At 40.4% G+C, this 12,593-nt stretch overlaps 3 protein-coding genes across 3 annotated transcripts; all 3 read right to left on the bottom strand.

The window, feature by feature from the left end:
- Positions 1-1,288: 1,288 nt before the first annotated feature.
- Positions 1,289-2,832, bottom strand: mrpl17 (mitochondrial ribosomal protein L17). The gene is made up of 3 exons (XM_047598552.1): positions 2,450-2,832; positions 1,798-1,866; positions 1,289-1,707 (listed from the first exon to the last, which is right to left on the bottom strand). The coding sequence occupies exons 1-3, from the start codon at positions 2,621-2,623 to the stop codon at positions 1,453-1,455; spliced, it is 498 nt and encodes a 165-aa protein (XP_047454508.1). The 5' UTR covers positions 2,624-2,832; the 3' UTR covers positions 1,289-1,452.
- A 624-nt stretch (positions 2,833-3,456) lies between these two features.
- On the bottom strand, positions 3,457-4,984 carry LOC125016016 (trypsin-2-like). The gene is made up of 6 exons (XM_047598181.1): positions 4,815-4,984; positions 4,479-4,629; positions 4,139-4,389; positions 3,920-4,056; positions 3,715-3,816; positions 3,457-3,598 (listed from the first exon to the last, which is right to left on the bottom strand). Exons 1-6 carry the CDS (start codon positions 4,852-4,854, stop codon positions 3,551-3,553), a joined length of 729 nt encoding a protein of 242 aa, XP_047454137.1. The 5' UTR covers positions 4,855-4,984; the 3' UTR covers positions 3,457-3,550.
- Positions 4,985-8,518: 3,534 nt separating this feature from the next.
- On the bottom strand, positions 8,519-10,115 carry LOC125016015 (trypsin-2). The gene is made up of 6 exons (XM_047598180.1): positions 10,021-10,115; positions 9,636-9,786; positions 9,255-9,505; positions 9,031-9,167; positions 8,807-8,908; positions 8,519-8,701 (listed from the first exon to the last, which is right to left on the bottom strand). The coding sequence occupies exons 1-6, from the start codon at positions 10,094-10,096 to the stop codon at positions 8,654-8,656; spliced, it is 765 nt and encodes a 254-aa protein (XP_047454136.1). The 5' UTR covers positions 10,097-10,115; the 3' UTR covers positions 8,519-8,653.
- Between the last annotated feature and the right edge of the window lie 2,478 nt (positions 10,116-12,593).

Here is a 12,593-nt window from a genome sequence, read left to right as displayed (position 1 = left end):
CAGATGGAACAAATAAATTGTCTTACATTGTAAGTTGTATTGTGGGAACTGTGTGAAACGTTGAACACATCATTTCATGGAGGTCATCACCTTGTGCTGTTTTTCGTGTTTTTATAGTCCCTTAAGTGTTTCTGTGTGTGTCTGTGTCAGGCTGCATCCTGCTGGAGATGGCTGCTGCTGCCATCAAGGAGTGTCATTTCTATGGGGTGGGGGTGTCTGGTCTGGTCTAGGTGGGTGCTACATGTCTAAGTAACATCCACATGAATATCAGGTCCAGAATATTCCCAGCAGAACAGTATATTGTCACAAGATGATGAGTGTTATTAACCTGTCCTGCCCGTGGTCATAATGTTCTGGCGGAGTGGAGTAACGTAGGTAGGAACCTTTTCACTAAAGTTGCAGAGTGGAGCAGTCATTAATGCTACAGTAATAAAAGCACTTGTCATGGCCATGAAAACTCTATACTGAGCTCCTCTATTCATTCAGTGTATCTACCAGCTCTATACTGACAACGTCTTGAGTCTTTTTGTCTGCAGTTGATGGTTTCGTTACGGTTGCCTGACTTGACTGAATAGACGGTGAGCGACTGCTTACTGATACTGTAGCACTGCTTCAACTACACTCATATTAAATTACATGAATGACACAAAGAATTTATGAAAGAAAGGTTTTGAAAAACTACAATGTATTTCAGATGACTAATTATAATTAAACAAAGGCGTCACAGAGCAAAAGGTTTTTTTTTTCAGATCTTAGGCTGTAAATAGCAGCATCAGCAGAATGTTTTAAGCTAAAAGAATGGTGTCATAGTCATGCTGAGCATGTCCATCCTTTAAAAGGGGAGCCGCACACATTTAGTGTGAATATGAGTACTGTAAAGGCGCTGTTGGCAGCTGTATACTCAAATGTCCTCTGTGAATCTGCACAGATGTTATCAGTGCAGTGTCTACAACTATGAGGGGACGACAAACACTACGTATATCACAAGCTGGAGGTGTAGGTGTAAAAGATAAGAGGGTATGCATTGTAATACAAGTGAGGTCTAATGAAAGCCTCTATTTTTAATCACAGTAAATGCAAGAGTATGTTAGAGCTTAATCATTTAGGCTACTGCTGCGATCCTGACCATCAATTTTAAATCGGCCTCAAAAGTCCCTCAACTTTATGTAACGTCAGTAAGAAATCTATTCCTTTTATGTGATGCTGTTGTGCTTTATGTTTAACCACAGGTGTCACGGTCAGCACATCAAACCTGGATACACTGACATTAAAGTAAAGAACATGGACATTTAGTAAATACTATTTATTAACACATTCATCCTAATGATCTTTTACAAAACTGTTCTTTGCTTCAGTTGACATCAGAGCTTTTAAACTGTTCTCCTGATGAAAGAATGCATCCATCTCTTTAAGCCACAGTCTGCAGCATCTGCAACACCATGATGGTCTCCATTATGCTTTTGTAGCTAACTGCTGAGCCCTCTCTTCTCTGTAGCCTTTGAGCAGCTGGTTGATAAGAGTCAGTTCGTTCTCTTTTCTCACGGGATGAAGGGGTGGGAAGGGGTTGCCTTTGTACTCCAGGACGGCCATCTTAGCCCTGTCCAGATTCTGCCTGTTGGGGATTCGTTCCATCCGCGTGTAGCCGTTCTTCTGCGTTTCAAACCGCGGAGCGAGGACCTTAAAGAGCTTGGGGACCAGATCCTTTTCCTGAAGAGAGGAAGCAGACACAAACTCAACTTCTCGTAGACTGTTTAACATTCACAGCGACATGGCTCGTAACTTTGCGCAGACACGTACCGTCAGCCAGAAGCTGGCCATTTTCATCGCCTTCTCATCCATGTCTCCCTTTTTGGCATAGTCAATAAGCTGGGGAAAAAAGAAATAAGAAAACACAGATAGTCAGAACCACTGGAAGCTGAAGGGAGTACGCTGCATTTGACACCAGAGATCTGCATGAACTATAGTCACAATGGTAACCACCACAACGCTTTTAACCTGCATACATTTAAAATATAACCAACCAGGAGCTAATCCATAAACATGTGCAGCACCATTTGAGACAAACAGTTTGAGTGCAAAGTGGATAGAAACTCAAACTTACTTTTGTTCTAATCCTTGATATAATTTGACATCTTCACTTGTAATGATCATAGTACTGAAATCTCCCCCCTTTTTTTTAATAAATAATGAAAACGTTTTTTTACTCCCATAAATGTTTGACCTTTGGGATACATATATTTATATAGTTATTATAGATGCTGAAATTATAATAATAGGACGTAGGCTTATAGTGCTGAATCTGAGCTCTTAATGTGAGGGCATTGACATGCAAACCAGCGTAATAATTTCTACAAACAGTCCCGTAATGTGATTCATGCGACCCTCATTCCGATTACTATGTTAAAACGCGCTAACATTAGCTTAGCCGTCATCTGTAGGTCGTGGTCACCTTTTCAGCGTAGAAGCGGACTTCATCTGCTTTGCCCAGCGTGGTTTCTATCCTCTCGTGTCGGACCAGTCCTGTCAAAATGTTCCGCAGTATGTTGATCCGGGACTGTGGGCCCAGACCCATCCTCCGGGCCACCCGGCCGTGGGAGATCAACATTTGCAACGTGAGGCGCATCTTGTCAGATCTGTTCTCCTACGAGAGTCCGCAACTAACACCCGGGACCCCTACAAACCACAACGCGTAAATTAAACGGCCCTTTATAAAGAAAGCGGAGCAGTACGCTCCTAATATTGACAAATACTGAGGTCGGTTATGTTAACGTTTAGTTCGACGAGTTTGACATTGGCGGTCCGTCCTCAATTGCGTCCGACGTGATGTTGAAACTGCCGATAGTTCCGCTGAACACACCGCAGCAAGAGACAGGAAACCGAAAAACAAGTCAACATACACATATATAAAAATATAAATAAATCATTTTGTCACTTTTAAATGTGTGGCTATATGTTTGGGTTATTGTTGTTGTCATTATTAGCCATCGGCTTAAACGTCTTTTATTTGTAGTTTTTTGTTTTTTAAAGGGTTGTCTATGATAAAAAAAAATCAATACAATAGCAGAAAGTATTTAGTTTAAACTTATATTTTATATTATATATTTTAATGAAGATTTGGACAGATTTTCCTTAGGCATGGTCGTCTGTCTTTATTGAGTGTGATATCTTTAAGTTTGTTTTACACTTTACTCCTACCTCATCGTCTAATTTAAATGCATTTATTTTCTTTTGCATTTCTTCATTATTTTTTCAAGCCAAATGATAGCTTTGTAATACAGTAGTTTGACATTAAAGCATCCCTAAGGCTTTGACCTTATAATCGCCCCTGTTATTAGCTAATCTCTTGCTATGCTGTTATAAAAGTAGGTTTTAACTCATTTAGTTTCGTTCCTTATTTCTTTTACTGTGTCGATTTGTCAGATAATTCCTTTCAATAGAACAAACAATACTATGCAATACCAGTGGAAATGTTGTGTTTATTTTATTTCCATTATAACTTTCATTCACACAAGAGGTCACATTATCCAAACAGCTGTAGTGGAGGGAGGACTCAGTTAGCAGCCATGGTGCTCTGCAGCCAGTCTGTGAAAATGCAAGTCTGAGGCAAGAGACAAGGAAACGTAAATAGAGAAGCCACGTTGAAAACTTTGTCACGTTGAACCAAGGGAATAATTCTATGCCATGAGATGTTTGGTGGGTAAAAAATATTTCTACCTTTGCGTAGACACCAGGGTGGTTCCTCTCAGCACACCCATAGCCCCAGGACACAACGCCCTGCAGCTCACCATTACACACAACTGGACCACCAGAGTCACCCTGTGAACCAGAAAGGTAGGCAAGAATTTATGCCACAACTGAGCATTGACAATACTACATAAGACATAAATATTTTGTTTGTTGAAAAGGCAGGGACGAAAACCTGGCAGGAGTCTTTTCCTCCCTCCAGGTATCCAGCACAGAACATGTCCTCAGTGATCATGTCAGGGTAAGAGTTGTGACAGTCTTCATCAGACAGGATGGGGATATCCACGCACTGCAGCCTGTTACTGTCAGCAGCTATAGAGATAGAGACACAAGAAAAAACTATATAGTACTGAAAGTGAATAGCTAACTAATGGGGAGAGTGCTTGATACTCACAGGAGTCCATGGTCACACCCCATCCAGAGACCGTACACATGGTGCCGGCAGGAGCACAGCTGGTGGGCAGAGCCACAGGCTGAACATACTGGTTGATGATGGCGGGTCTGCTCAGCTTGATAAGCATGATGTCGTTGTTAAGGTACCAGGACACATAGTCGGGATGAAGGATTATAAGGTCAGCAGGAATAGTCTGTTCATTGCCGTCCAACCACCAACGGTTGTGCTCACCAAGGACAACGTCCATTTTGCTGAAAGTGAAGTGGAAGTTCTGAGTAAAAATGAACATTTGGAAGGGTGAATGATATGACATTTTTGTAAATTATCTTTGAACACGCACGATTTGTAACAATGAGCAGCGGACACGACCCAGTTTTCGTTGACCAGGGAGCCACCACAGAAATGGTAGCCAGAGTACAGAGACACCTGATGGGGCTGGGAATGAGGTTTGCACTCATACCCTCCCACAATTTTGTCATCTTCTGTGGCAACTGAAAAACAAAGTCATTTATATTTCAGGAACAAAGTGATAGCATGTTTAGAAAAAAAAATGGAAATCACAGTTTGCATATTTCTGCTATGTTTGTGGGTGATGGCTTTTCAAAACAACATAACATTTTCAACAAGATATTTGGAAACCAACATTAAATGCTCTCTGAATATACTTCATACTTACGTGCAACTCCGAGGAGCAGAGAAAAGACCAGAAACCTCATGACTGCTTAATTAGAGATGGATCTGCAAGGATTTTGCTGGACCCATGCTTGGTTTTTATTGACTGCTTTGACTTACGCTAACAGTCAAAACACACCCCTGTTACTGGTGACCAATCAAAATCCATCAAAATGTGCTGATGGAGCAAAAGAGCTACAATTGGTAAAAATTCTGCCAAAGCAGGGCTTTATGACTTTAATAGCACAAATCTGGAATTTTGCTGGAATTGTGCTAGTTTCTGTGAAAGAAATGCAAATTAAAACCATGTGTATGAAAGTTTGCTGGATCCAGTTCTGCTCTGGCCTGGTTCGAATGTAGTTCAGTATCTCTGGTACTGACTGTAATGAGTAGCCTGACCTTGAACAGATGCTATGCCAGGTGGAGGCTCTCTCACAGACTGACTCTGTGAGTGAGTCTCGTCTTTCCAAAAGAAAACTGTAGTGAACGCTGCCCTATTTAGAGCAACTACTTAAAGCTGAAGCACAAATACATTCAGCAAGGTGTTAAGAAACAAGCAGCAGCAGCGTTTATTGTAACAGTGGGTTAGACAGCGTGCAACAAGCAAAGACATATTTGGTAGGTGGGTGTTCCCACTGACACTTTCACAGCACACATTACCACACTACATATTGTTCACCAATCAGGCACAAAATCATGACCACCTTCCTAATGTTGGTTAGGTCTCCATTGTGCCTTCAAAACAGTTGTGATTCATCAGAGAATGGACATTGACCTTCATTGCTATGGCGTGGGGGTCTCTGGTCTGGTCTAGGTGGGTGGTACATGTCTAAGTAATATCCACATGAATGACTGCAGAACCTAGACGCTGTAACCTACGTATGCAGCCTACGCCGGTGATAGCCATTTATACCTGTGCACTCATCAGTTTAGGTCACTCTGTAAAAATGCCACCAAACACTAGTTCTTTTCTGTTTTACATCCTGCTGTGCTGACTTGAACTATCACCGAACACGAGTCATATAAATGTCTGTATCTCCAAAATTCAAACAGACCAATCACAGCTGTTGTGGTCTACCTTATATTTCTGGGGTTGTGCACGTCAGGCTACAGCTTCAGGATCTGTGTTTGTGCTGTCACTCTCACTACGGCGCCAAATTGACGCAAAAGCCTAAACTGCCAGTTATTTACGTTTCCTGTCCGTGGTTTTAATGTTGTGATTGATCGGTGTATATCACCACTTTAACTTCTTAAAACATTGTACTATAATATGATTTAATTCTTTCATTTTAAAAGAGAGAACATCTCTGTATCAATGTGTGCTGTCTTGATGTCTGTATTTTTTATCAGGCCCATCTCTGCTTGAGATGACCTAAATTCTCTGCTGTGCTCTTTCACTTTAACTTCAACTTCAACACACTGTGGGTTCTTTTATTGCACTTGTTTATTAACTTTCTTTCTTTCTTTGAGGGTGTGTTGTAATAAAAGGAATTGAATTGATTCCATGGGGGCAAGTGGCCATTTGAAGAACTGATCACATCTGATGTGGTTTTGGAAAATTATTTGTTAAAGAACTTACAACAGATTGTTTTAAGTTATGGTGAAACCAAGGGTAGCAACAGCAACACCCCAATGCTAAATCCAGTCGGTCCTCAGGCCGCTGGTCATTGGTCAAAAGTGCTGCTGGTGTCAGGAGGGAAGGGGGGAGAAGAAGTTCAGCTATGGTGGTGTTAGAGGTGGATTATTTGATTTCTAATCCATTTTCCCAAATGTCTTTGGAGGAAAAGTTGGAAGTTGGAATGACAAAATCTTAAGTTTTGTGTTTCTTGGTTTGAAAGAAGGGACTGGCAAGTGTATCTGAGAATTCTCTTTTCTATTTTGTTAGCTTGCTTTTTGGAGAAGATACAATATGGACCCAACAAGGAATTGTTGTGGTTTTCATGTCAGCCTTATGATTAATGGTTGAATAAGTGTATATATATTGAATGAGAAAATAATTAATATTCTGCTATCTCAGGTTCAAACTGCTCAATCTTTTCATTGAATGAAAGTCGAACATTTTCTTTGATTTGGGTCACAGCGTGTCATTAAATGGGTAATGGTGGGTCTGCTGTGTTAGCGTAACTATTGAATCGGTATTATGCATTTGGTGACTGGCTGTTATACAGCTGGATAGAATAATGTAAAAAAGAAGTTCTATAGTGTTCAATGTGGGAGCAGATTTGAATCAGTCTGCTGGAGAATGAGCTCCTCTGACCCTCTAGTGTTTGGTGTAGTGGATGGGATGGATTGACCATACATCTCCAACTCTCTACCAATCACATGTCCAGCCTTTCGGACCAATTTGTTGATCCTACTGGCATACTGGTTGAAAGACTCAATGCACACATTAAAAGACCTGAGCTTCCTCAGAAAGTAGAGTCTACTCAGGCCCTTCTTGTCCACAGCATCACTGTTCTGCCTCTGGTCCAGCCTGGTGTTCATGTTGACTCCTAGGCTCCAATCAGTGTAATGGTTTATTACTAAAAAATAAACCAACCGTTGTTTAATTTATATATGTTCACTAGTTTGGTTGTATCAACAAAGTGGCTGACCTTTTCCCCTATTGTAACATCTGTTATTGGTATTATGATGACCATATAACTGTCACGATATCAGATTTTCACTTCACCATTATTATGAACAAAAAATAGTTGTGATAACAATATTATCACGATATTATTGTGATATCAACAAAAATATAGATAATAATGGCAGAATCCAGGAAATGCATCTTTTTGGGAGATGAATTACACTCAAAATAACAATCATTGCGCATTTTTAACACAATATTGAAATTGTATTGTAAATTGTCAATATCGGTATGCCATGACAGCCTTAGATGACAGTATAATTGTGTAGGAAAACAGAGATACAGAGTCAAGGTGTAAGATTTTATTCACCAGAATCAAACCAACTGCACATTGTTTAGAACTTCATAACAACAGTGGAGTAGTGAATGATGGAAGAAATGCAGCAGAGCAGGGTGGTGGTAAAAGGATCGGGTTTAGCAGCTGGCTATGGTGCTACTACAGGGCCACCAGAGTCTATCTGAAAACAGAGAGTGTAAATACAATAAAACAATAAATACAATAGAGCCCAACATGACATATCGAGTATCTTGTATAGTCATTGCTGTATTGATGCATGAACACAGTTGAATACCTGCCCAGAATCCTTGCCTCCCTCCAGCAATTCTAATATAAGGGATTTAATTTAAATGATTAACTGACAACATTCACAACAAATCAACAAACCACCTTTTCCTCCAACCACTCCAGAAGAGCAGTCTCAAATGTGCTGTGGATGTGTGTGTTTTTTTTCCACATGAATCCGTTTATTTCTCATCTCCTCCTACCTCTTAACCTCACTAGGGTCGCAGGGGTGTCTGGGTTTCACTCTGGATAGGTCTCCAGTCTATCGCAGGGCTAGCACAGAAAGACAGACAACCATTCACACTCATGGGCAATTTAAAATAACTGATCCACTTAATGAGCATGTCTTTGGAGGTGGACTCTGTCAGTCACATAGAGAACATGCAATCCAGTGCAACTCCACCGAGAAGGGCCCAAGCTGGACTTGAACCCAGACTTGGATCCGGCAACAGTGCTAACCACAGAGTCACAGCACCGCACACATTGATTTCTCAAGGGGAAAAAAACAGCCACATTTTCTTGCTTTACAGTTTTTTATTGATAATACAGTCCAGAACAACAGATGGAACATAAACTTCTAATGATGTTGATGTTGATGAACCTCAAATGTTTGTTGAGGCCGTGGACTGAACTTGCTCGTTAGGATCACTTAATAGCTAGCCATGGTGCTCTCCAGCCAGCTGTTGAAGATGCAGACCTGGGAACAGAACAAGGTCTGTTAGTACGGACACACAGCAGCATACATGAGTAAATCTTACTGTAATGGTGTATTTTTGATAAAAAAGAAATACTTAAGCTTTACCTTGGTGTAGACACCAGGGTGGTTCACCTCAGCACATCCATAGCCCCAGGACACAACACCCTGCAGCTGACCGTTGCACACAACGGGGCCACCAGAGTCACCCTGGAAGCAAAGGATAAGAACATAAGAGACAAATTAAAAATAATGGTATACACTGAAATTCTACTTTCAATTTGCACATGAGGTGAACTGGTGGACACCTCTGTGGATTTGATGGAACATACCTGGCAAGAGTCCTTGCCTCCGGCCAGATATCCAGCGCAGAACATGGCATTAGTGATCATGCCGGGATAGGAGTTCTCACAGTCCTTGGTAGACAGGATGGGGATACTCAGGCACTGCAGCTTGTTCTTGTCAGCAGCTGCGGGACAAAAAAATTGAAGACAACTGAAACTACCTGTCAGAAAATACAAATCAACATGAGGATAATGCAGGAATTATTACTCACTGGCGCTCATGGTGCTGCCCCAGCCAGAGACCAAGCACATGGTGCCAGCGGGAGCACAGCTGGAGGGCAGAGCCACGGGCTGCACATACTGGTTGAAGGTGACGGCCTTGCTCAGCTTGATCAGCATGATGTCGTTGTCGATGGTGTAGGAGTTGTATGAGGGGTGACGGATCACACGGGAAGAGGTGATGAACTGCTCAGTTCCCTCATTGATCTGGATGTTGTGCTCTCCCAGACGCACCTCCACGCGGCTAGAAAATAGAAGAGGGAATTAGAGCAAAGACACCCAAACAAGACACTCGCAAGACACTCATATTCATTCATCTGTGTATCAGTAATTCAGACAAGCAATCTTTGGAAAAACATGGAGAACATGCTTACGACTTGTAGCAGTGAGCAGCGGACACCACCCACAGGTCATTGACCAGGGAGCCACCACAGAAGTGGTAGCCAGCATTCAGGGACACCTGATGGGGCTGGGAGTAGGGCGTGCACTCATACCCTCCGACGATCTTGTCGTCCTCGGTGGCAACTGAAAGCACATACGTCAGCAACAATTAGTTTCAGTCTTTTACAGTGACAGTGGAGCATATCTGTGAATGCAATTGAATTTCTAGTCAAACATGAAGTTATAAAGTTAGTGAATACTAATTAAGTTATCTCCATGAGATGCTTAAGTTTTGTAGGACACAGTTGCAGTCTGGGAAGCCAGCAGACTGTAAGGAGAGAGGGGGATAATATGCCCAAAGAAAATCTTCATACTCACAGGCGGCTCCGATGAGCAGGATGAAGACAAGAGATCTCATGGTTGCTTTATGATCCTGACGATGAGAGGACTTCATCTGAAGCCCCTGATTTATACCCCCGGGGAGAGCCACCCTGCTGTCCAAGCAACCTCATTGGCAAGTGAGGAGCCAATCACTGAAGCGGGTTGTTGGGATTAGGTGGTTCATTTACAAAATTACAAAATCTAAAGTGGAAGGATGAATATGTATTGACTAGTGGAAACCTATCCAGCAGCTTTCTTTAGCAGCTTTACAAGTTGTTAAAGTTTAATAGACATATGTCCAGAATGTTTTACAATTTGACAATAATGAATAGAACATTATGCTTTTTGTCATTTGCATCACAACAGTGATGTACAAAGTCATTTGATGTCCGACACATCCGTAGAGATTAAACATCTGCAAGAGACTGACACTTTTATTTTTGTAGTAATGTTGAATTCACCTCAGGTTAGGTTGTGTTTCTCTGGTCAGATTGTACATGTACATTGTATCACATCTATATTTAGACATGTGTCAACACAGTATCAAACAACTGTGTGCTTCTCAGCATCTGTTACCTGAAAACTAAATTCTGATAAGAGAGTTGAGGCTGACTTGAGACATATCTTTGTAATTTGTCTTCCATTTAATAACAGATAGAGGAAGTACTTGGAACATGTAGTAATATTATTCTGCTATGGACAACAGGTGCCTGATTATAGATCATATGCCACATATTGTTAGCCTTATAGCATAATTGCCCCAGTCATATTTGAATGTTTTTGGAAAACAAGAAAAAACTCTCTAGAAGAAGAAAACTCTAAAAAGTTTTTACCAAGCACATATTTTTATTGATATCGTAACAGGAAGTCAAAAAATGGTTTAAGCAAGTCACAGACTCATCTACCCATTCACTCACACAAGTCGGAAACTGAACCAACCCTCTGGTTCGTGGACAGCCCACTCTACCTACTGAGCCACAGTAAAAGCCCTGCTTTAGTGAAAATATAAAAGTACTGCCAGCATGAACTACTTAAGATATTAAACATAAATTTCACTTTGCAGGGAATGAGTGTTGTAGTAACTCCTAGACTTTCTTTATCTTTTGTGCATAAGTTAATTTCATTGCAGGGCAAGTTGCAAAGTTATTCCCTTCTTCTTTTTTTTTTTATTACATATTGACATTGTGTAGACCCACAACTCAGTGTTATTGTGTATGGTCTTTAATGTGCAATGATACATCAGACATCTAAGAGCATTCTGTAGGTAAGTGGAAGCCTTTCTAACAGTGACTGCTTGTCTAACTGTACCTGACCAATGAGTGCAGTGGAGAAAAACATGTTGCCAGTATTACTTTGTTATGTTATTTGTAGACGTACCAAGTAGGACAAACTGGAAATATGCAATTTACCAGTAGAAAGTAGCCATAGAGAATACCAAATACATTCTTAGGGGGAAAACAGGCAAAAATTTAATTTTCGCCGGATCAAGTTCATTGAGTTCATTAGACAAGAATAGATATTGTATGTATTTGTGTTTTTGCCCCGGGCAGATAAAACGTTCCCAGGCAGAAAGAAGTCTTCTTTAAACCTGTGTGTAATATTTATGAGGCTGCACTGTACTGCTCTTCAGCTTGATGTAAGTGATGATTCATCAAGGAACATTTATATATAGTGATACAGAGTTGACCCTATAGTTGGAATGATAATATTTTTCACCTCTTTTCATGAAATGATTGTGAGAATGTGATTCATATAAACAGAAATAAAATGAATGTGTCTGAAAACAAAGTCCTTCCAGGAGTAATTTATTCAACCCAATACAGCTGTAACAGATGGATTATTCACATAATGAATTTACTCAAGGCCAAGTCACAGATTAGTACAATATCCATGAAACTCTCCTCGCAACAACAATAACTGTCACCTGGTCCTGTAAATGGGATTCAAACTCATTTTGTGTGGAAAACGTTTTTGGTTAGCTAAGTTACACCCAGTTCCACTGATTAAATTTAAAAAATCCCATTCAGTCAAGTTTAAAGTTTGATTGGTTATTTTAACATAACTGATATGTGAATAAACGATTTTATTAAATCGCCTGGGTTATTTGTTTGTTGTGTTGTATGTTGATGTTATTTTATTTTGTGGAATCAGCGTTCCATATTAAGACCTGTCAGTCAGTGACCTCATTTAACAGTGGCTGTGAACCCAGCCATCTGCAGACCTGCAGCCATATCAAGGATTAGACATGGTTAGATTACAAAATATATCCTGTTATACGCTGAGATGCAGTCTTGCATAGAATAAACCACTTGTTACAGCAACAATAATAACAATAATGGAAGGAGACTGAGAATAAAACTATTCTCTCAGAAAATTATAACAACTGTACACACACATTAAAATAATTATACACACACAGGCTTGAGGGAATCAGTGAATCAGCCATATGAATAATTATGAAGCGCATAAATCCATCCCAGTGTATTTTAACAACAACAAAAAAAAAAAATGCATTTACCTAAGTAACAATATCCTATTTTTACAATTGCATTTATATGGTTATTGAGCTA

Source organism: Mugil cephalus, chromosome 11, assembly GCF_022458985.1.
Source record: "Mugil cephalus isolate CIBA_MC_2020 chromosome 11, CIBA_Mcephalus_1.1, whole genome shotgun sequence".
Classification (NCBI taxonomy): Eukaryota; Metazoa; Chordata; class Actinopteri; order Mugiliformes; family Mugilidae; genus Mugil; species Mugil cephalus.
The sequence above is the reverse complement of the archived record's forward strand: the minus strand, read 5'-3'. Positions and strand labels throughout refer to the sequence as shown.